Genomic DNA, 22,265 nt, shown 5'->3' on the forward strand with positions numbered 1-22,265 from the left:
CATCCGCTGACACCTTTGTCGTAATCACACGGTGATTACAACACGGCATGGCATTGTTTGGTTGGAACGAGGTCATCGAAAGTTCCACTGTGGAGTGTCGAGTTTAGCTCGTCACAGCGCATCCCAGTGGGCTGTTGAGGCACTGACAAAGGGTTGCATTGAGAAGCCTGGTTGTATAGAAGTCAATGAGAAAATTACTCTATTTCTCTCTTGATTTATTCCCTCTGTGAACATTGTAAACATGAGTTTGTGTCTCAATCTAAAGTTACAAGTCTTCTTCAATACAGCATGTTGTCATTTAGTATAATCTAGTACAAATAGACCATACTTTTGGACGGGGCTTACTGTGATAGACAGTTTGCTGCCGCAACCAGAAACCTATACAGCGGGGGTCACTAACAGGCGGACCAGTGTTCGGGTCCGGACCCAGACGTCGTTATCTCTGGACCCCGGACCGGTAGCCGATAGATAATTGAGAATGATTACGTTTTGATGGATCACTCGCTTTTCTAGCCTTTACGGCTCTCGTTCAGCAGGCCGGGTAACACACCGACCAATCACACGCCTTGTAAATCTTCTCAGGTGATCCTACTCGACCAATCACTTGTGTGTTTCCCGTTGAGCGCCGCCCTCAACTCGAGTGAGATATATAGTGAGATATCTTTTTAGCATAGAACCCTGAGGTCAGAGAATAGAACCCTGAGGTCAGAGCATAGAACCCTGAGGTCAGAGCATAGAACCCTGAGGTCAGAGAGCATAGAACCCTGAGGTCAGAGAGCATAGAACCCTGAGGTCAGAGAATAGAACCCTGAGGTCAGAGAGCATAGAACCCTGAGGTCAGAGAGCATAGAACCCTGAGGTCAGAGAATAGAACCCTGAGGTCAGAGAATAGAACCCTGAGGTCAGAGAGCATAGAACCCTGAGGTCAGAGCATAGAACCCTGAGGTCAGAGAATAGAACCCTGAGGTCAGAGCATAGAACCCTGAGGTCAGAGCATAGAACCCTGAGGTCAGAGAGCATAGAACCCTGAGGTCAGAGAATAGAACCCTGAGGTCAGAAAATAGAACCCTGAGGTCACAGCAGAGAACCCTGAGGCTTCATAACTGCGGTCCACAAACCAATGGGTGACGTTATGATGACTAAGGTCCACTTCTTATACAGTCTATGTGGGGAACAGATTGAAGTTCAAACTGGATCCGTAAAGACTCCTCCCCCCTCTTCCCCAGCCCACATTATTTTATATTTAGAAATGGGCCAATAAAGGTTGAGAACCGTGACTCGTCTTCAGCACCCAAATAAATTCATTTTCTCTTGGTTTCCCATCATTCTGCCTTTTTTTTCCTGCTTATCTTTAATTCATTATCCTAATAAAATATACTGTGACTCACTGAGTCATATTAATTAAAGCTGTGAGTCATACATAGTGTATCAGAAGAGGCACGGATTAATGTGTCCAAATGGCATGTACAATGCAGCACATCTTCCTTTGACAGAGCGCCACAGTTCACCCATTAAATACATGCAACATCCAAAAGGAAATCCACATCCAAACACTGTTGCTTTTCTGTAATATTCTTGATATCTGTTCAATATTTTAATATGTCTTGCTGTGAAGGGGCTCTTTACACCAGCACAAGTATAAATGTGAGCAGAACTGTAATTTAATTAGTCAAATAATCACTTGGTCTTAAACCCTGATCATCTTTGGATCATCTGAAGGGTTTGTTGAGACGAGCGGCTCTGTCGTTGCCCAAAACCTTGCAAAGAGCACCACCATCTGGATCAGAGCCATAATGACAATAGTAGAATACAATACCAGTGTTTCTGTTTTCATACTCTATTGAAGGGGGAAAGGGCATAATTGCTGCAGCAATTTAGTGCTTTTTAGTTGTTTTAATAAGTGAGTCCACGTATCTGCAGCTGCTTGCCGTAAAGCAGGCGCCCAAACCACGCACATCGTCGTCTCCAAGCACACCCTCGTTATTAATATGCCACATGTAATTTGACATTGACAAAAGTCACCGGATGGCAGTGGCAGTGGGTATTAGCATTTGAAAACAATCCACACCAGCTGCACAGCTGCTGCCCGCTAACATCATCACACGCAGCTGGAAAATGTTTTCGCAAAGGAGAAAAAAAATAAACAAAAAAGAAGCCCCCCCCCCGGAACAGACCGCTTCCTCTGTCTTGATGCTGACTGCGCTGGAAGCATGTCAAAGAACAGCCGATGTGTGCGCTACTTGTGCGTGACATATCTGCTAAAGATGTTTGTGTTGTTTTTTTTTTCATCTTCTGCTGCAACGAGGGAATGCGATGAAGACAGAGAACACCTGTGCATGAAATTAGGGAGGATGCTCAGGGAGCACAGGGCCGACTGCTCAGCGTGTGTGTCGTTGTGCGAGCTGTGAACCAACCACCTCCCCTACTCGGGGTGGCCATGCACCTCTTCCCCGTGACCTTGCTTTACATCAAGTGTGTGTGTGTGTGTAGGGGGACCGAGGGGGTGTTCAAACTGTTTCGGTCGTTTTCAGTTTCCTTCCTTGTCAGACCGTATTATGTGTCAGGCTCATTTTTCTATTTATTTATGGCATGTTTAATTTGCTGGAGTCAAACCTAAAATGAGCCTAAAATGATATGTTTAAATGGGTTATGTTTCATGTTTTTATGAAGATTTTCTCCACACTAAGAACAAGATGAAAACACCCCCTAATCCCTTTATACCTTTTGGTCTTAGAAAATGATTTTCTTCTTCGTCATATTGAAAGCAATGGAAAATGGTTTGTGGAGACATTTTGAATGGTTCATGGCTTCGTTGTCTCTGAATGAGGGAGCAGAGGTTTCGTCCTATACGGTGAACACTCTTTATTCTTTGGTGAGTGGATGTCTATTCAGAGTAATCACACAGCAAACCATCCCATCAGTCTCATCGACTGTGTGATCACGGTTTGAATCGGACATAATTCCAGATGTAGGCCTCGGTGAGGGGGAGGCCGGACTTTACAGGGATTATGGGTAAAAGACCAGCAGGACAATACAGAAACAGGGATGGATGGATGGCTATATGCATGCGTGGCCGGATGAACGGATAGAAAATGTATTGATCCCCAGGGGGGGATTTGTTTGTGGCAGCAGCAAGCAAAGTTACATAGGAGACATACAAGCTTGTAAGACCGGAGCCTCTTTTTCCTCATTTCTTGGAAATGAGGAAGTGAGTTAAAAAAACAAACAACTCAAATGCTTTCATAGGTCTGTTCTAATAAATTTAAACAGCTAAAGTACTGGGATGGAGTACATTAAAAAAATGCATTGTTATATTTTAATAATTATGTAATACCGACAATTCTGACTCTCCTGAAAGCACCAGATGACAATCAGTTCCAATACATGAACCTCATGGTGTGAGCAAGATTCAGGTCAAAGTCATGTTTCTATTTCTCAATCAAAAAACACAATTTTTGGACTAGAAATGCTTGAAAAGGGATGCTTGTGTTTATTGTGATTATTATTGCAGATTTGGTTGCTTTAGCTTTCTAAAGAGGTAAAGAAAAGAGTATTACTCTGTGGCCTAATGGGAAGGCACTGAAGATATCATTTTAAAAAGTCAGGGAGCGATCGAGTCATTTTTTGATCAGACTTTTGATCAGATTTATGCAGAAAATAATTTTTATATATATATATATATATATATATATATATATATATATATATATATATATATATATATATATATATATATATATATATATATTAATGGCAAGAAGGCAAGAAGTTGCAGTTTCCTCAGAGATCAAGGACAACAAGGTCTGATATTCATATTGAGGTCATATCAGCTGTAGAATACCTAGAGTCCCTTAATTTGGGGACCCTAGAGTTTATCAGGTTTCAAGTGTGGAAAATACAATAAAATAGCAGAGCATATCTAATTTCAGAAATGAAATAGTAAATAAAATGCAAAGTATATACAGTGTATATACAGTGAGGTGGAAGTAAATGCAGTGACAAACTAAACGGCAAAAGCGGTGCTAGGGTTATTGATGATTCAATTGAAGGAAGATCTGGCCAGAGGTGATTTATTATAAAGTCTTATTGCAGTTGGCAGGAATGTTCTCCTGTATCGGTCTTTGTGACAGCAGAGCTGAATCAGTCTGTTTGAGAAAGTGCTCCGCTGTCCCTGCAGTAGGTGGTGGAGAAGGTGGTCCGGGTTATCCAACATGGACAATCATTTCATCACTGTCCTCCTCTCCACCACCTGTTCCAGATACTCCTATTTGCAGCCGATAATGGAGCTGGAGTGAAGAGGGTCAGTGTCCAAGCATACACTGTAACAAGATAACAGTAGAATTTAGAGTACCTTGCTGGCAGCATTTAGCAAGTAAGTAGCTGTAGTGTATTTTAAGAGTAAGCAATACTGTGAAGTTAATCACAGTACCCATGGAATACAGTAATAATTCCAGTACCGTCATTGTCATCACAATAACCGTGTAACATACACTGTATTCATTGTAAAAAAAAGTCAAATAATGACATACCGTAAAGTAAAGATGCAAAAAAAAGTCATTTATTTTCATATTTCAACATTTTAAATAGAAATTTTACATTTTGTTTTTAGTTTGAAAAAAAAAAAGTTTTGTAAGCAACAACACTTTTTCATAGTATTCGTGAACAAACATAAATGTTCCTCTTTCTAGTTACTATGACAATTGAAACATCTTTTAATCAAAGTAATTCAACAGTAAAATTCAAGCACTGGAAGCAATGAAATATTCAGGCCAAGGTTGAAATGTATAAAAGCTATTTTAAGTGGAAAAAAAGCGCAATTTCATACAATAAAATGTCCATGACTGGCTTATTGTTACTGTATTGAACTGGGCCCTGTTTACTGATATAGCGGGATCATTTCCAGGATAAGATGATGTAGATCAGGCTTTTCGGTTCCACAAAGTCAGTTTCGAAACTTTAGATCAATCACCATAGCAACACATCGAAATCCCCTTCGTGAAAAGTCACTGGATAAGTTGGCCCCTCCCAAAGGAAAAAAAGCAGCTCCCTTCCTCATTGATGAAGGAGCGATATTAATTATATTAGTTTTATAGGGAAAGCGTTCTTCCAGATCGCTACGTTTGAATGTGAAAGCGCCATTAGATTTTGTCATGATTATGGACTTAAATTCATCACATGTAGACATGATCATCTTCTGCTCGTCAGCAGAGAAAAGAGACGCTCTTTCTCTGAGTTTATTTGTCATTTTAGAAAGAGAACATCATGAATTTGGCGTTCTACTTTTCTCCCTTATGAAGAGGAGCGGGCACGCGCAATTATCCTGAGGACTGCTGTCTAATTTGAATGAAGGAGACCGTTTGAGGGAGGATCCACCTTAGTAGAACCGACACGTCCTATATCCCAATCATCTCGTTAGATTAAGCTGGATAATAGGACAGTTGATCGACTTTGTTAAACCACATATGTGGAATAGGGCCAAGGATCCTCTCCTTGAACTGGAGTCCTCTTGTGTTAGATATGGTAAAGTGAGTGTTTTATCACATTTCACATATTCAATTCATGTATCTGTTTAGTCTAGTGCCAGCTTGGCGTAAGAAAATACAATTATTATACGAAGTCTTAATGAAAATGAAGTTCTAGTAAACGGTGGTTTAGGGGGACAACGAGATCCATTAAGTATTAAGAATTGCACTGTGTAGTTCTCGGGTGTTGCTGTATTTAACGACTGGAACGGGGTAAAAAAAGTACAAAAGCAACACTTCAGTCATCCGGCGTGGGACAAAAAATGAGCCGCGAGGACAAAAAGCATCGTTGGATATTGATAAACACATCAACAAAGTCATATGATTAAAAATTCATGGAATCTGGTGAAATTCCAGACGCGATAAATAATTCACCTCCTGGTGAGATTCAAAAACTATTTCTCGGACAGAGAGAAGGGGGTCTTAGCTGAAGGGGAGCATTGCATTTGGAAACATTGACTCGTCCATCTTCAAAGCGCGTGAGAATGAATTTGCGGCGAGAAATCGCCGAGAGGAAAATATTACACATTTCATAAAGATGTGAAAGTTCAGGATTTTTTTTTTTACATATCCTTTTTCTTTCTTTCCCGTTAGCGTTCACTACAGCGGATCATCCGTTTCCATCTATTTGGCAACTCGGGCGTCGACCGAACCGAGGTAGAAATCCCATTTTATGATTTCATTTGAAATTCTTTGTCGACCAACACTGGAACAATTTTGTCGATAAATCAAAGAGTTGCTCCACAAAGAAAAAAAAATCCAACACCTTTTCAAAAGGTCTGGTAAATACATTAAGCTCCATGATTAAAGTCTCATTAGGGTTACGGACTAATTACACGATGAACCTCTCGCTCTACTGAATGGGGCAGTTTGAAACCACACACCACTTCACAAAGTACCGGCTCATGATCCACGAGCTGAACGCAGATGGAACAAAAGTTGAGCGTTTTTGATGTAGCCGGCCGGACTGCTGACTTTTTTAGCCCCCTTTTTTTTGTCTACTTAGTCAGAACAAAGAGCTGTTGTAATGCCTCCATCGCTCTTTTAAAGAGCTCACACAACGCCATTAGTATCTGACGCCAGCTGAATTACATGACAGCTGCTCCGGGCTACTTGCAGCTACAGTATTTCTCTTCCCCACATCGACTCCGACGGCCCACAGGAAGGACCTGCCTCCCTCCAGAACAGTTCAGTTATATAGGCCCCTGAGGGGGGGGGGGGGGGGAACCCAAAATTGACTTGGACCTGTCACAGCCACACGGCGGCAGGTTGGCAGGCCGGGCAGAGCGATGCCGGAGTGTCCTCCACATCGTCTCTAATGGGGGATGTTCAAGTTTCTTCCCTCTGGCAGATTAGGAGGAGAAACTAGTTTTCCATGCCATAAATGTACTTCGCTCTGGTTAATGTCTCATGCAAAAAAAAATATATAATCAGGTTTTTCCACGAATGGATGGTGGTAGTTGAGCCCTGGCTCACGCGTCACGTGTGTGCAAGGTGCAAGCCAGGTTTGCCCATTCGAGACCGGATGAATTGAATGCATAATGGTGGAATTGTGCCGCTGCAACACAACAGACATTTGCATTTATTCATCTCGTCGGTTGCGCTGAACACGCATGGTCTCGTCACAACGTGCAGGGCGTCCTGAAAACAAGCGACCACGCTCTAATTCTTTCTGCTGCCAGTTTCTTTTCTTCTTTCATAATTTGTTGTCTTGGTGTCAAGTTGAAAGGATTTCGTGGGTTCATATTTGTCACTTTTTGATTGCGTTTTAATGAGCTCTCATTGCAGATACATGGATAGAATTTAAGAATAGTTCAAAAAAATTAAAAAAAACTCATAAAAAGCCATGGAAGTGATTTTACAATGTGTTTGTACTACTTTATACTGATAAAAATAACATTTCACAAATAACATTGAATACAAATAGATAAATATATGAAATGGTGAGGTACATCTCTCACATGCTAACATATGTAGAGACGGACAATCATCATAATCACACTCACAGCGAATTCCAGAGTTATTAATGCTCTACTGAACATTTTAACCAATATGAAGGTTGTATTACCCGCTGCTTCAAAAGTTCTCAACACCCATGGTCTCTTTCACAGCGATACTGAAGTATTAACCTACAGGCAGCAGTGCAGTTCTGTCACTGATCCAGGTGGCACTGAGTCTAACTACTTAATAGACCTGTTCATCATTTTTGATGAGCTAATATATTTTGAACGCATCACCATCATCTGCATAGTAATCTTGTATCCACATCATTAGATAGAGATAATGGATGGGATTGAAAAGACTAGTTACATCAAAAAAATGCAGTCCTACTGGAAGTCATACTTAAGTTTAGTGCTTGGCAGCGTTTCAACTTAGGGGAAAAAAAGATGTGGAGCATATTGCATCCTATAATGAGAGTCTATAGGGAAAGTTAGATGATTGGCATTCTCACATTAGCGCTATGATGTCACTACCATTAGCATTTGCTTCCATTAGCTGTAATACAATACCCATAACAACAAAATAAGAAGGGAGAGGGTCGTGTTTAGTATTTTTTTTTCAAAAACATGAATAAAAGAAGTACTAACATGAAGGTCGACTCCATGTGCAGGCTCGAGATCTTGCTGTAGCGACATTGTAAATATATGCAACGTGGATAATGTGTACGCAATTGAGCTGAGGACGCTTGGCACATACTCGGGTATGTGTCAATCAAACCCGATATGAAAACTTTGTCAAGGCCGTCAGTTTTAAATGAGTTTTATTGTGATGCCTTGGACTTTTATTGTGAACGGTAAGAATGGATGGATTAGAGCTGCTGTCTTGGGATCTTGCAGTTGGTGCGCTTTTCTTTGTCAAGACTTTGGTAATAAAGTTGTCCGTTTTGGTTCAGACTTCCGTGTTGTTGTACTCTATTGTGTACATTTTGAATATGTACATTTTGAACATGTCCGTTTTGCACCGCGTGATTGGTCGATGCATTCATTCGCGGTGAATAGGCTATTTTTAAGTTGCGTAATATTTGCTAAAAAAAAAAAGGCCTTCGGATTGTGGAGACGCTCCCTCTGAAGTGGACCGTCTTGGTCCCAGTAGCATCTGTTTCTCTCAGCTTGTCTCTGAAGTCATCTCCCCGGTAAAGAAACACTTGCCGTTCCCTTCCGCGCTGTGTCATCAACAACAGGATCTGACAAAAAATAATTACAAGTTAACGTCATTCTCTTCTGCCGATCTTAACTGTTGGCTACCATCGGAGGAAGTCATTATCTTCCCGACTTGTCTCGCAGCTGCGGTTTATCAGTCTTTATCATTTTTTTGCCGAGCAGTGCACCCGGCTCAGAGATGCACGGATAAACTTTTGTGTTTACGTCCTCTTGGCCGGCTCGTGCTGCCGCTGCCTGACTAGATGACGGAGCTCTCACCTTTTAGTTGTGTTTCCAGTTCCCCTTGTTGTCCAGACAGCAGCTGATCAGTTGTTGTTGTTGTTGTTGTTTTGCTCCTCTTCAGACTTCCCTGTGCACCGATTAGTTTCTAACTCAGCCATTCAAGTGTAATCGAACCAAGACCTGTTGTATATGTGGTATAGTTGACAATTTACATCTCGATCATCTTGACAGCATCAGATGTCTTAACCATGTAAAAAAGTTATATTCTTTCTCTGGGACTCATTTAGTATTGATTTTCATATACAAACAAACATTTATTCTTAAACTTGGCTTGGATCAGTAAAAAAAAAAAAAAGAGAAGTGAATTATCATGTAAATATATTTTTAACGGGTTAGTGTCCCTATCTGCGTGCACTGTCGTGCTTCATTTCCACTGAATAACTTCTCAATAATGGATGGAACAATATTCTCAAAAAAGAGATGAATAAAAGAAAACATCACTATTCTCTTCAAACATTTGAGTTGCATGCTACAAAGCCCGGGTCTCTGCAGGTGGTGCATTCAGCACAACAGCAGCAGCAGCGTGCTGTTAATACGTCTGTCTCTGCAGCATTTTGTTTATCCAGGTCATGCACCAGCTGCGTAGCAGCAGCAACTATGCAAGCTCTTAAAGATGCCTCAACACCCATTTGAAAGGGTTCAGCCGTTTGAGGATACGAAAACAAAGCAAAAACAATAGCAATAAAAATGAACAAGTTAATGTATTTTTGGTGACATTTGAATTACAAAGCAGTCTCTTTGCTTCACTGCGTCTTGTGGTTTCATCCTATCACAGTGAAACAGAGGCCAGTCGAGAACCCTGCATGCAGTTTTCGGAGCGACCTGAAGATGGAAGTAAAAGTCCATCAGTGAGTTATGAGCGTTGTAAATCCTCTCACCTCGCTTTGTATTCTTGTAGTACTTCACAGTTTCCTCCCCTCCGGAGTTGTATATTAAGGACACCCGCCCATGTGATGGCACCACAACAACTACTCGGAAAGAATGAGAAGTTAATTCATTTATAATTTTTTGGGCTCATGCGATAGTTTCACCAAGAGGGAGACCTCATTTCAGTGCAAAGTGGGTGTTCAAACCAATATTATATGCATTCACAAATTCAATCTCTCACAATTCTCCGTCTACAGAACAATTCCAACTTGTAAATTGTTGCGTGACGGATGAGAATCTTGGCTCTCGTCTGTTGTTTTTTTTTACATTTTGAAATTGAAACTGCAAGTTAATGCTATACTATGCAAATTGAAACAGCCAGTATTCACAGGAAATGCAAGGATTACAGGCACGTTGATGGATGCGATACATATTTTAAGGTAAACAGTCACCCCTGTCATCTTTTATAGAGGCTTTAAAGGCAGAACTGTGGTCCCTCATGAACAGTAATTCACATATATATCTTGTCCTGGAACGGCTACATCGACTCCAGCGGCTAACATGGTGGGAATCCGTCACGGGAATGGCCGTTTAATGGTACAAAACCAATCGAAAACACGTAACACACAAATGTCCGAGCGCGAGACCTGTGGTGTGACCACACAGCAAAGCTGCTGACGTTACAGAAACTAAAAAAATCTATGTTTATAGATCTACAAATGCCCGCAGCTATGACAGGAACGGCACAGGAACAATCACGTTGCTGTGCAATCTGTGTCTCCCCATCAAGGCCGGGAGGCATGGAATGTGAGGATATTGGAAAACTGCCAGTTTTTAGACCTCGGATGGAACAACGTGACCACATCGTGGTTGTTAAGCGCTCACTGTTTTACCGTCATTGACGTTATTGAAATACGTCTTTGTTGCTTTGTTGCTGACCTGAGACGGTGCTTTGAGCTCGAGCTGCGCAATCATGGCAAAAGTGCAAATTGTGATTATTTCGATCAAAATTGAGATCAAGATCATTCATCTCTAGATTATTCTTTGATTTTAGGGGGAAAGAAACACATGAATGTCATTGCACATTTAAACAAACAGTTAAGACTTTCATTTTATGTTACATTACAGCTTCGGTTCACATCTTGTGCATCAAATTTGGACGAAACAATAAGGTTCTTTGTCACCTGAGTTCAGTGCATCATTACTCTTTGACTCTGGACCGCAGCCTCAAAAACATTCAGGGAACTTTTTCACAGGCTGCCAAAGGCTCAGCTAACGGGGAGCTCAGCTAACGGGGAGTTACCTGAGCTCCCCGTTAGCTGAGTTTTTAGTTGAGGGAGCGCTTGAGTTGATAACTTTTTCCATGAGCGAAGAGCGCATTTTAAAACGTAAAATATTGTTTTCATTTAAAGTTTATGAGCAAGCTTGAATATCTTTTTAAAGACAAAAACTCACACAAATGTACACATCAACGTGCACATCAAAGCTAATAATGTAGCTGCCATGTTTGTTGACGCTGTGTGGAGGCTGTAATCAAATGGAAGTGGACGTGATTACATCGCTCAACCCCTTGGCCCATTTTGTTTCTTATTTTTGTCCCTCGTCTACTTTTTTTTTACATCTTTACAAGAGTGATTTCAGTGGGTGGACCTCGACTCAGACCTGGGGCTGAAGTTACACCGGAGCTGCGTGAAGCCAGAGTTGTGATCGCAGACTAACTTTGCAGCCCAAGCTCGTCTCAAATGAGATGTCTGGCCTTTGACACGTCGACCGTCGGTCCGAATAGAAACACCAGTGCTGTTGATAAAGTTTGGATAGAAAGTATCTCCTCCAGTCTCCTCCTACGCTTTGGAAAACACTTCCACATGCCCGGATAGATATTCTGTTTTCTGTGTCCCTTCCCGGCCATTCTCTAAGTCAAAATGATCTTTCTTTAATACCAAGAACATTTGCTGCATAAGCTATTCTTATATATGTTAGCCACATCTCTTCCTCTTCTAAAAATGAGATGCATGCAATGTTGCTGATGTAGGACTTTGTGTTCATTCTGCTGCGAGTTGCTCTTCGACAATGTATCAACGAAAGCTCCGAAATGTAAAGTATAATCAGCGCTGAATTATGCTTGATTATACATAATTAACTCAATTAATAATGGTCTTCTTATAACAATCACATGGGTGAGTAATTTGCATAAATTGTGAGCTTGTCGAGCTGTATTCCGCTTCACCCAGAGGACTCTGGGTAAGCAGCTCACTGGCGAACAGCTGCACAGAATCACAATAAACCGAAGGCGCAGAGGCTCGTACAAATGGCCGTCTCCAGTGGCAGCATCGCTGCGGTTTAAGGCCAAGGCGCTGCTCCCGGGGTCGCGCTGGAACATTACAATGCATTGGAGTGTACAAATCTCCCCACAACAATGGCCGAGGTTGTCCTCGCTGGCTTGGACTGTGCATGTTTTTTAATTTTTTAAACGGCCCGCAGTGTGTCATTACATTCATACAGATCCGTAGCCGCTCTGCCGCTCCACGTCGGTGTCCTGTCGATGTCTTACTGCTGTAAGTGGGCGTCCTGGCATCCCGCTGCAGCTCAGCGTGGGTGTCCTGCTAGTTTACTGGCTTTGAATGTGGCTGTGCTGGCATGTCGCCTCTGATTGTGGGCGTCCTGCTATAATGACTTTGGGTTCTTCTACCCTTCGGTCAGATGGCCGTGTCTCGCTGTTCTGCCGTTTTTACCACTGATCTAAACAGGCTGTAGCTTCAAAAGACTTATGACAAATGTGCACTGGTTTCAATGTGAATACCTCCATCGTTTTCATTTTTCTTATAATGTTGAGATGATTAGAAGCTCAGAACCCATATTTCTCCTTTTAGCATGGTGTAGTACATGCACTTAATAAATATTTTGTCTCTAGACTTCTAGTTTGACATAAAGTTATTTAAGGTTGAAAAATTGAATGTTTAATAGATGTCTATGAATACACAAAAAAATACAGTTATACTGTAACTGTATACTGTTATTTATTTAAAAAATCTAAGTGTGCTTAGGAATTTTGTCTAAAATCAGCATACGTGGCAGAATTATATCTATTCCTCAACTGAGCTTGGCTGAAATATTCATGGCCGCTCTATTAAATTGTATATTATATATTGTATATAATTGTATTATATATTTTCTTAGATCAGCGTTTGATTCAGCCCGGTACGATGAGATGTTTTGAAGGACATTGCTCTTTTGTCTTCATACGTTAAATACATGATGTGCTGCTCACTTTGTGTCCATTACCGACTTCACCTGGTTCAAATCCTTGAGATATTAATTATGCACACAATTAAAAAAAAGAAAAGATTTATTTTATGCATTTTTTTTCGCTTCTTAGCAGCTGCAACCTGATACTGTCTATATTAAAACCACCCAGTTGACATATTGGCATCGTTGCGTTCCATCTGAACAGACGTTCTTCACTACCTCGTCTCCATCAACAGCCAACTGACCAACAAGAGTCCGTTTACTGACCTTCAGTTTGTTTTTGCTGTTGCATCGATGTTCATTTATTCTGAACCTACGTTGACAAACTAAACATTCCAGACAAGATGTTGAGGTTTTTTTTTTTGTCTTCTTTTTCCAGCACGAGTTCTGTGAAAGCCACATTTCCATACTCCTGCACTGAGAGAAGGAACCAACTGACACGGAACTGCCTTAAGCTTCAGCTTTGCTGCCAGACTCCTCTCTTTTTTGTTTCCTTTTTACTTTTCCACATACAATGTTGAATGGCACTGTAGATGTTGAGAATGGAAATTTATGCAAGGGAATGCTGCTTTTTTTCTTTCTCACTATCTCCCTCCCAGTGCAAACCCTCTGTAAACACACGGAATAGACAATGGAGATTTCATCACTTGCTAACGTATCTTCTGGAGCTTAAAATGCATGCACAGGAAACACAGATGAGGAACGAGGAGCATGTTTTTTTTTTTTTTTTGCAGAAGGCAAACAGTCATCGGTAAAAAATACATTATTTTTTAGCTAGCGCCGAATTGATCTTGATGTACATTTGGCTACCGTTGGTCAATATCACCGTCCTTAGATATGATTTTACAGACAGGTGGAAAGGTTGCCTGCTGGGACCGGTGTAGCCTGAAGGTAGAGACGGGGGCTCGTGACCAGAAGGCAAAAAAAAAAGTTTCTGGACGACGGAAATGTGCTTTATCGGTGATTGATTCAAGTGTGAGCCCTCGAGAACCAATATCTAGGGCTCTTGAGCAAGGCACTTGACCCAGTTTGCCCAGTGCAGCTATGGTGGCAAATATTATTGGATTCCCTTCATGAGCTCCAATCTTTTCAAAGTGAGGCAGGGTGTTTGCTAAATGGAAGCATCTACAGTAGAGTTATCTAAAAAACAAAAAAATCTAAAAAAGGATAAATAAAGGGTTTCAAACGAAAACGAAAACATCTCCACTCGCGGCCCTTTATGCTGTATTCAGCGAAAGAATATACAGTATGGCTTCAAAGACTTGTCGGCAGTGCCTACTATATTTTGACAGCTAGTAGGCAAGCGCTCCTTTTTTCCTTACTTTAAAAACATTCTCCAAAAGGCCCTGCAACCACACACTTTCTATTCTTACTGACATAACCCAAACTTTACTATGACAGCGAGACGGTGTATTTATATCGCTCACTTCAGACACCGTTGCAGTCGAATGTACTTCTAAAATAATACACATTCTTTATAGCAACAAATACAAGCAATTAACAACTGAATGGAGTCCCCCAAAACCAGTGACTCAGCATGTCATAGACCGGTCTCCGACTTATGGAAAACCAGTTCTATCTGTTCATCTTCCACCTGACGGCTGCTTGTGCTGCTTAATGTACAACTTGCATCACATCTTCCTCCTTGACCACAGTGGGGATAAAACAAACAGCTGAGATATTAACTTTACACTTTTACTTCATAGGCAAAATATTGAAAATTGCCTGCATCTGTTGCATCACTGTGTATATTTATGACTTTGACTTTGCTTACAGGCAATTATTATGAAATGATTGGAGAAAGTCCCAGAAGAAGAAAATAAAGCACTTATAATAATATTTCATGTATGCTTTACAGAGCTCCACAGCTCTTATAATTGTGTTGTGATGGCAACATGCTCAGATTGTGGGGTAGCATCTGGAGTTACAGTATCTTGACAGCTAGATTATTATATTTTGACAATATAAAGGAATACGTACGTCAAATGTTCAACCGTCACAGAGCAACTAGCTCTTTTCTGTTAGCCGAACTGCTCTAACTCTATAGGGTCTGCTACTGCGGATCCGCGTGGTGTTTATGTGACGTTTCTATCAACAGCTCCGCGATAAAATGGCAAAGAAATATGGTTCAAATGTTACCGGACCCTCCAGACTCTTCACTTCAGTGTCCTTGTGAGACTGTACCTGATTCACACAGCGAGCGCCCAGGCTGTTAACGTTTGTGTCGCACTCCGCCTTTCACTCTTATTTGCCGATTTCTGTGTCCGTCGTCATTTTGTGTGTGAAACTAACCAATGAACACTCAGGAAATCTCAAACTTTAAGGCCATACAATGTCTTTACACTGTGCCTTAGGACAATGGTACCTCATTATTTAGAGAGCTGAGATTGTTCTGCAAATTTTGATATGCAACACTTGAGTATGTATCCCGTGCCATTTTATTAAAGGTGGAATTAGGAGGAGAAAATGACCTCAGACCTCAGCGGGTTGAGGGCCGATAACATACAATACAACGTCCTGTAATGCGGTGAACGAAATGTGGGTAAAAAATAAATGAATACAAAATCCAACATGAAGCAAAGTCTGGCTCTGACTAAATTAAATTTAGTTTACGCACTCGTAAACAAAATACACAAATCTAATTGATCCGCCGTCATCCGTATGGAATCTTGCATAATTTCAACTCAATCGTCTAAAAAAACAACAACTATTATTCATGCTGGTAATTGTTCTTCATTACGATAAGACGCTCAACAGGTCGGCTCCGAGGCGCCCGGACTACGAGTTCCCGGCTGAACATGATTGAACATGATTGAGACGGATTACGAAAGGTCCGCTGAGAGCCCTTTCCCCGGTAACCAAGCCACGTTGCGGCCCAGTGGACTCGTTACAAGCGGTCACCATGGGGTTTTCCCCATGCAGCAACTTGTAATTGGACCAAATAAATGGGTGGGAATCTTTCACTATAGAAAATGGGATACGGCCATGCTCAAATACTCTATTAAACTCCGTAATGGGAATCATTTATCATGCCTATGGTGTGTGACCTCCACCTTTTGTATGGACTGCTTAATATTCTCCCTGTATGACACCGCTGGAAGTCCTCCACATTTTGTTCTTGAGCTGTTCTTACTTTCATGAGGTTAACCTCGAATTTCAGAGCGATTTGCAGGGCGAGCGAAGTCAAAGGGGTTAAAACCGGGTGACAGAGTTATTTCATCGCTACACGATGTCCAGTAGTGGTTGATTGAAATGTCTCACTTTACCGCACACTGGATTTCACCTCCCTGCAAACGGATTACGGTGGAATGTGAGAAAAGATCCACATCATCTTGTTCCATCAATAAATTGATTTTTTTTTTTTTTTTTTTACGTTTTTGAATTTCATTAACATCTTGGGCTCACTCGAGACAAAACAAATGACCTTTTTGTGGAGGAAAAGCAAGGTTACGTTTTTGTGCAGGGGAGGAATATGCACCACCGTTAATGTGTCTGCCGGAAGACATTTTGCCATACCAGACATGATTTTGTTGGACAATTGGGGATTATGCTAGCAATAAATTAGCATGCAGGAGTTGAGTATGATTTCTGCATCAGTATGATGAGGTTTTCCAATTTCTCATATTTATAAGTTGAATCAGATAAAGAAAAAAACATATTTCCAATCAGGTTATTTTATCCATTGACAGTCTTTATTACATATACGTTTTCTACATTCTTTGAGTTAAGACCTCACTTTTTCGAGAACTTCATCTAACTTTATTAGTTTTAGTTTAGTCAGGACCAACGTCCTGATACAACGGAAAAGTTCCTCCTCATTTTTATTTTTTAATTTCATTTGGAATTTTTTTTTACGAAAGTCCAGCAACAGTTTCCCCTGTTTGGTTTAGCCAACAAAACTACCTGGTGACGATTAGGAAAAGATCATGAAGTACCACGGCTAGGTTTAGGAGAAGATCATGAAATACCTAGCCAGGTTTAGGAAAATATGGTGACATACCTGGCGAGGTTTAGGAAAAGATTGTGAAATAACTGGCTAGGTTTAGGAAAAGATTGTAAAATACCTGGCTAGGTTCAAGAAAAGATTGTGAAATACCCGGCCATGTTTAGGAAAAGATTGTGAAATGCCTGGTAAGATTTAGGAAAAGATCGTAAAATAACTGGCTAGGTTGAGGAACTAGGTTTACAGAAGCTAACAGCGGTCTCACGAGGCAAAGATCGTTTTTTGTTTGACCTCTGTTCTCCATATCTACAAAGTTTTATTTTTTATCATTGTTTCGTTGGTAATGCTATGAATGCTTTATGAGAACAATCTGTACTAGATACTGGAAAAGAAAAGGAACAAAATAATACATTTTAGCTTGAAAGAGAACAATTTACTGCAATAATACAACCTACTTCATTATCTCAATTAGTTTGGGTTATGAAAAGGTAATTGCGTGCGTCCATGTGTCCTTATTCTCACAACCCAACCTTGTTGTCCTGTTCGTAGTCAGCCAACTTGAACCTATCAGTGCCTTAATTGAACTATAACTTTGCTGTGGCTGAACTGGTAAACCCCATCCCCATCCCACCCACTCTTTCATGTTGTGCTGCATCTGCCTCTATCAGCCTCGTGGTAGGAACCAGGCAGAAGGAAATGAAAGGATCGGTGTATTGTTGGTGGTGTGTGTGTGTGTGTGTGGGGTGGAGGGGGGGGGGGGGGGTGCAACCGGCACCAAACAATGGCAAGAATGCCACTCACCAATAGCTGCGCGGCCACTGACATCACATCACTCCAACCGCATCTCCCTCTCTTTGACTCCCGCCCCGCCCGTTCCTGCTCCATTAGCGAGTCGGTCCGTGTCCCGGTGTTATTTAAAGCCAGAGATCCTCCCTCTCGCCCGAGCCCCTGCGTTGCATTTGTCTGCCTCGCCGCTTGTGTGTCTGGGTGAGTGTGTGTGTGTGTGTGTGTGTGTGTGCGTGCGTGTGTGAGTGTGTGTAGGAGAGTGCGCTAAGAAAACCCAGGCGGCCAGTGGGAGAGCTCGAGAGTCGTGGAGAGAGAGAGAGAGAGAGAGTGAGAGAGAGAGAGAGAGAGAGAGAGAGAGAGGGGGGGGAGAGAGAGCGAGAGAGACACACACACGGGGAAAGGCAAAAAGCATCTGAGAAGGCAGAAGGAACGGGAGTGTGAGACAGCTATGAAATTCATCCAAGCTATTTGCTTACTGCTTTTCTGTCCAGCTTTGAGCCTCAACACCAGGTAAGAGATGCATGAAAGGATGAAAGAGGGAGGGAGGAACTCTAGAACAAAAAGAGGGTAGAGGTTCAAAGCCTGCTATTGGCAATCTTAGATTACTAATCTGATGGTCCGTTCCGTCCTGTCGACTGCTGAAGCCCCAATTCATCTGGGGCAGAGGCTCTCCGTTGTGAGCTCAGCATGTTGGGGACTGAAAGACTTGAGAGGAGGAAGGAAGAGCTTTCCTCTTCTTCTTCCTTATCTGTCCAACTACAGGCTATTATCTCCGTGAGTCCTGGGCAGGCTGAGAGACAGTTATCCTTTTGTGGCCGGAGATCCACTGGATGCGATGCCTCCTGAATAGTGGTGACATTGCTTTTTTTTGGGGACTTTTTGCTGCCTGCTGTTCTGGTTGGGAAGCAAGTTGAAGTCAGGAGGGGTGGTGGTGGTGGAGGGTGGGGTGGGGGGGACCGGGAGAAAGGACAAGGCTACTTGTGTTGCAGTGTCTTGAAAAAGAGCAGGTGTGTGTGTGTGCGCGTGTGTGTGTGTATATGTGCATGTGGGTTGTGCAATGTAAGGCTTTGGAAGAGCGATGGGAGAAAGGACTGAATAAGAGCGGAACGCGGAGAAGAGGAGTATGATGATTAATTACATCTTTGATCAAAATCATCCTTCGTCTCCGCCAGTGGCTGACACCAGTGCCTGACACCAGTGCCTTAATGGGAGCCGTCAGAGGCAATCCGATGCTTTGACTGCTCCATGGAGACATCCCACTCAGGGAGAGCATGGCATGCATTATAAAACTTGCCTTTTCCTGTTTTCTCCTCAGCGCAACCCACACACCAAAAAAGCAAAAAAACTCAATACAACTCAATATCTGATCATGTTGTCATCTCTTTTGCTGTTATGTTGCCAATTATGTTGCCTCAGGGGTGCAAGAACGATGGCTTAAAATGTGGCCAAACACATGGGTGGCTAGGCTACTCTGTCAGGTATTTAGTTTGCCTCATGATTTCGAGAGGATACACATTCGTAAGGAAAGGAATCAAGGTTATTCCCCGACATCGTACTCATTTCCCAATGCCAGATAGGCACCCTGATGATGTATGAGTCACACAACTAGGGGCTGTATTGATGTGTTAACCTTTAGCAGTCGGTAGTCACCAAATTAAGCACTAACACACCCTCTTACACACCTCCAATTTTAACGCTCACGTATGGCAACCCATAAATAACCTTCAGGCAACATCTTCGGAAAACGTCCCGCCTGTTTTTTTATCGCAGTCTTGTTGTTTTGATAAGATAATAAAGTGCTCGTTGAAGTTTGATTTATTAAAAGATAGTCTGTGTCCCGGGGTTTGTTTGAAAAAAAGAAAAGAAGAAAATAGTGTGCGGCATCATCAGCCGTGGAGGTGATCTTTGGGTTGCTAATTGAAGAGGGAGGCGTTGCGCTGGTAATTTGGCAGGTCAGCACAGATTGTACACTACCTCTTGAGAGGGTGAGGGGAGGGAGGGGTCAGAGAAAGTAATTACCATATCAGGGTTTTATCCGTTTGTTTTTTAACTCAGAAGGCTGCGTGTTGTTAAGGCCACAAGGGGGTTAAGCAGGCAACGGTGATACCTGAAAACGGAAAAACTGTTTCTAAACAGATCTGCAAAACCACATCTGCCTGATTTGCCCACAGCAACGAGCAGCTAATTTAAAAAATGCTGTAATATGACAAAAGTACAACAATGTGGGGGGGAAGTAAAATAATGGATTTTGATCTGATTACCTGAGGGAAGTTCGTGAAACAAGAAAGGTCTTTCATCTGTTGATTGAGCTCCAGTCACTTTTGAGGCTGTAATTTGGGATGTTTGGGGGTATTAAATATTCATGTGCATTTCACGGAGCTTCTTCAATGGAGTTTTCTCAGCTGTCAAAATAGTCGTCAAGAAAAAAAGAAAAGAAAAGTGAAGTAAAACTAAAAACCTTTTGATTCATAAAAAAAATAATTGTGGGGCGGAGGGTGAACAATGAACATTTTACACTCATACTGACAGGTGTTTTATATTATAGTTTATATATATATATTAACCATGAGGAAAGACGTTGGTCACATGTTGGGCATCGGGCTTCGTCACGCGCCCGTAGAACAAACCCCTGATGGCGCCGACAACAATGTCATCCTGTTTTGAGGAATTTTACGCTCGCTACTCGCCAATCAATCGGCCATTCGGACATTTTGTTTCAGTAACGCATTGTTTTGGTCAAGCCGGATGTTTCAGTCCACATAAAACGGTCGATCCTCGTCTCTCCCACACAGTGAGGCGCTCAGCTTATGGATCCAACACCGATATCGGATCGTTACCGGCCGATACCCATTATCAGCTATCAGAAGTTAGATCGCTGCGTCCCTAGTTTTAATGAAAAAAGAATTAGGCATCTACAAGGACAGCTGAATGCTGTTTCATCACGACAAGCATCGGCGGTCGGACTCAATGAAAGGTCAAACTAGTTGATCACCTGTCCTCTTCGTCACTGATCCGCTCCTGCTGCAGTGTCCTCTCCTTACACACACCCAGAATTAGCTCTGCTTTTAATACCCAGCGGTAATTAGCGACTACATTATCCGGCTATGTGTTGTCTTTTGATCCAGCACCGCCCTCAAGGGGTTCTGCTGGGAAAATACCAGTTGGCAGTGATGCATTTGAAATTGGTTTTTATTGTTGCAGAAGATTAAAAGCGGTACAAAAAATTCAAGACTTTTGCTGCTTTTTTTTTTAGGTACCTTATTTCATACTGGAGCTATTTCAGACATTCATTTGTATTTTTGTATTCTTTGTTTTCAGAAGCATTTCAATTCTAATCGAAACCATAAGCAAAGCTGGAGGTTGGGGGGGGGGGGGGGTAGGGGGGGGAATGCCGCTTTTCAGCAATCCTTACCTTTTTTTTTTTTTTTTTGATTGGTTCCTCAAACTCCTGTCATATATTTGTGTTGTTCCCCTGAAGGTCAGGCGCTTATCATTTGTGACGTCCTCATTTCTTGCTGTAATAGTGCTACGCTGACTGCCAGGTATACCCGCAGCAGGATGAAATGAATTGTGACTCCGGCTGTCTCGTCCATTCCTCTGCCTCGCTTCGCTTTATTCACTATCATCACATCAGGTGGTGCATGAGAGGATCCATTTCATATGGTAACCGCAACCTCCACAGTGTGACCCGATAGAGTTGCCTAAAGGAAGGAAGAATTAATGAAATAGGAAGCCCATTTCAATTTGAATGCGCGATAGCAGCATTTTGTTCAGGCTTTGGTCTGCGCTTAATTCTGTTTTATAGCCTTCAAAATCCAAAAGGCGTCTCGAGGGGCTTACTCTGTGCCATAATGGAAGCTAAAACATGGATGTGCGTTGTGTTTTTTGTGATATCTGTAAAATGTATAGAATGTTTTTGGGCCGCTCACATAAGTGCTTGGTTAAGATGGATTTCATTTTAATGAATGGAGTGGATTACTCACGGGCCACATAATAAGGGGTTTAGGGCGATGTGTCATTGTGGAAATCAATTGGTACTCAGCCAGAACACAAGGCTGCCATGCCACAAGTCCCATGAGATATGACCGTCCACCTCTGGGTCAGGGTTGCGGGGGCCACGACAGTCATGCAGCTCTTCTTCTGCATTGGGCTTGTTTTTCCTCTTTTCCATACGGATCAAACAGCTCCACAGTTTTTAACACTTTTCAAAAAATTCCCCTTGGAGGCGTTTTCTTAGAACATACATGACACATTTTCTTGACACCACCTTTGACGCCTCATACCTCCGCAGCCCCCTTTGGAAACGGGGATATTTGCTGAGATCTCTAGAATATTAAATATTTATGAGCATTTTTGGACAGCAATTAAAAGGACGACAGAGAGCCTTGCATTATACATAGAGCGCAAATGCAGCCACATCGCTTTATCTTAATATCTGCCTGTGGACATGAGCATATT

The 22,265-nt window shown here is 42.0% G+C and overlaps 1 protein-coding gene across 1 annotated transcript in view; it reads left to right on the plus strand.

The window, feature by feature from the left end:
- Positions 1 to 17,962: 17,962 nt before the first annotated feature.
- The window catches only part of luzp2 (leucine zipper protein 2), a 159,610-nt gene continuing 155,307 nt past the window's right edge, over positions 17,963 to 22,265 (plus strand). The window contains exon 1 of the mRNA XM_068577508.1: positions 17,963 to 18,317. Within this exon, the coding sequence (XP_068433609.1) occupies positions 18,256 to 18,317 (62 nt within the window). The 5' untranslated portion in view covers positions 17,963 to 18,255. The remainder of the gene's footprint in view (positions 18,318 to 22,265) is intronic.

The sequence above is a fragment of the Clinocottus analis genome, unplaced genomic scaffold (assembly GCF_023055335.1).
Source record: "Clinocottus analis isolate CAN_PGR_092001 unplaced genomic scaffold, fCliAna1.0.p SCAF_1, whole genome shotgun sequence".
NCBI lineage: Eukaryota > Metazoa > Chordata > Actinopteri > Perciformes > Cottidae > Clinocottus > Clinocottus analis.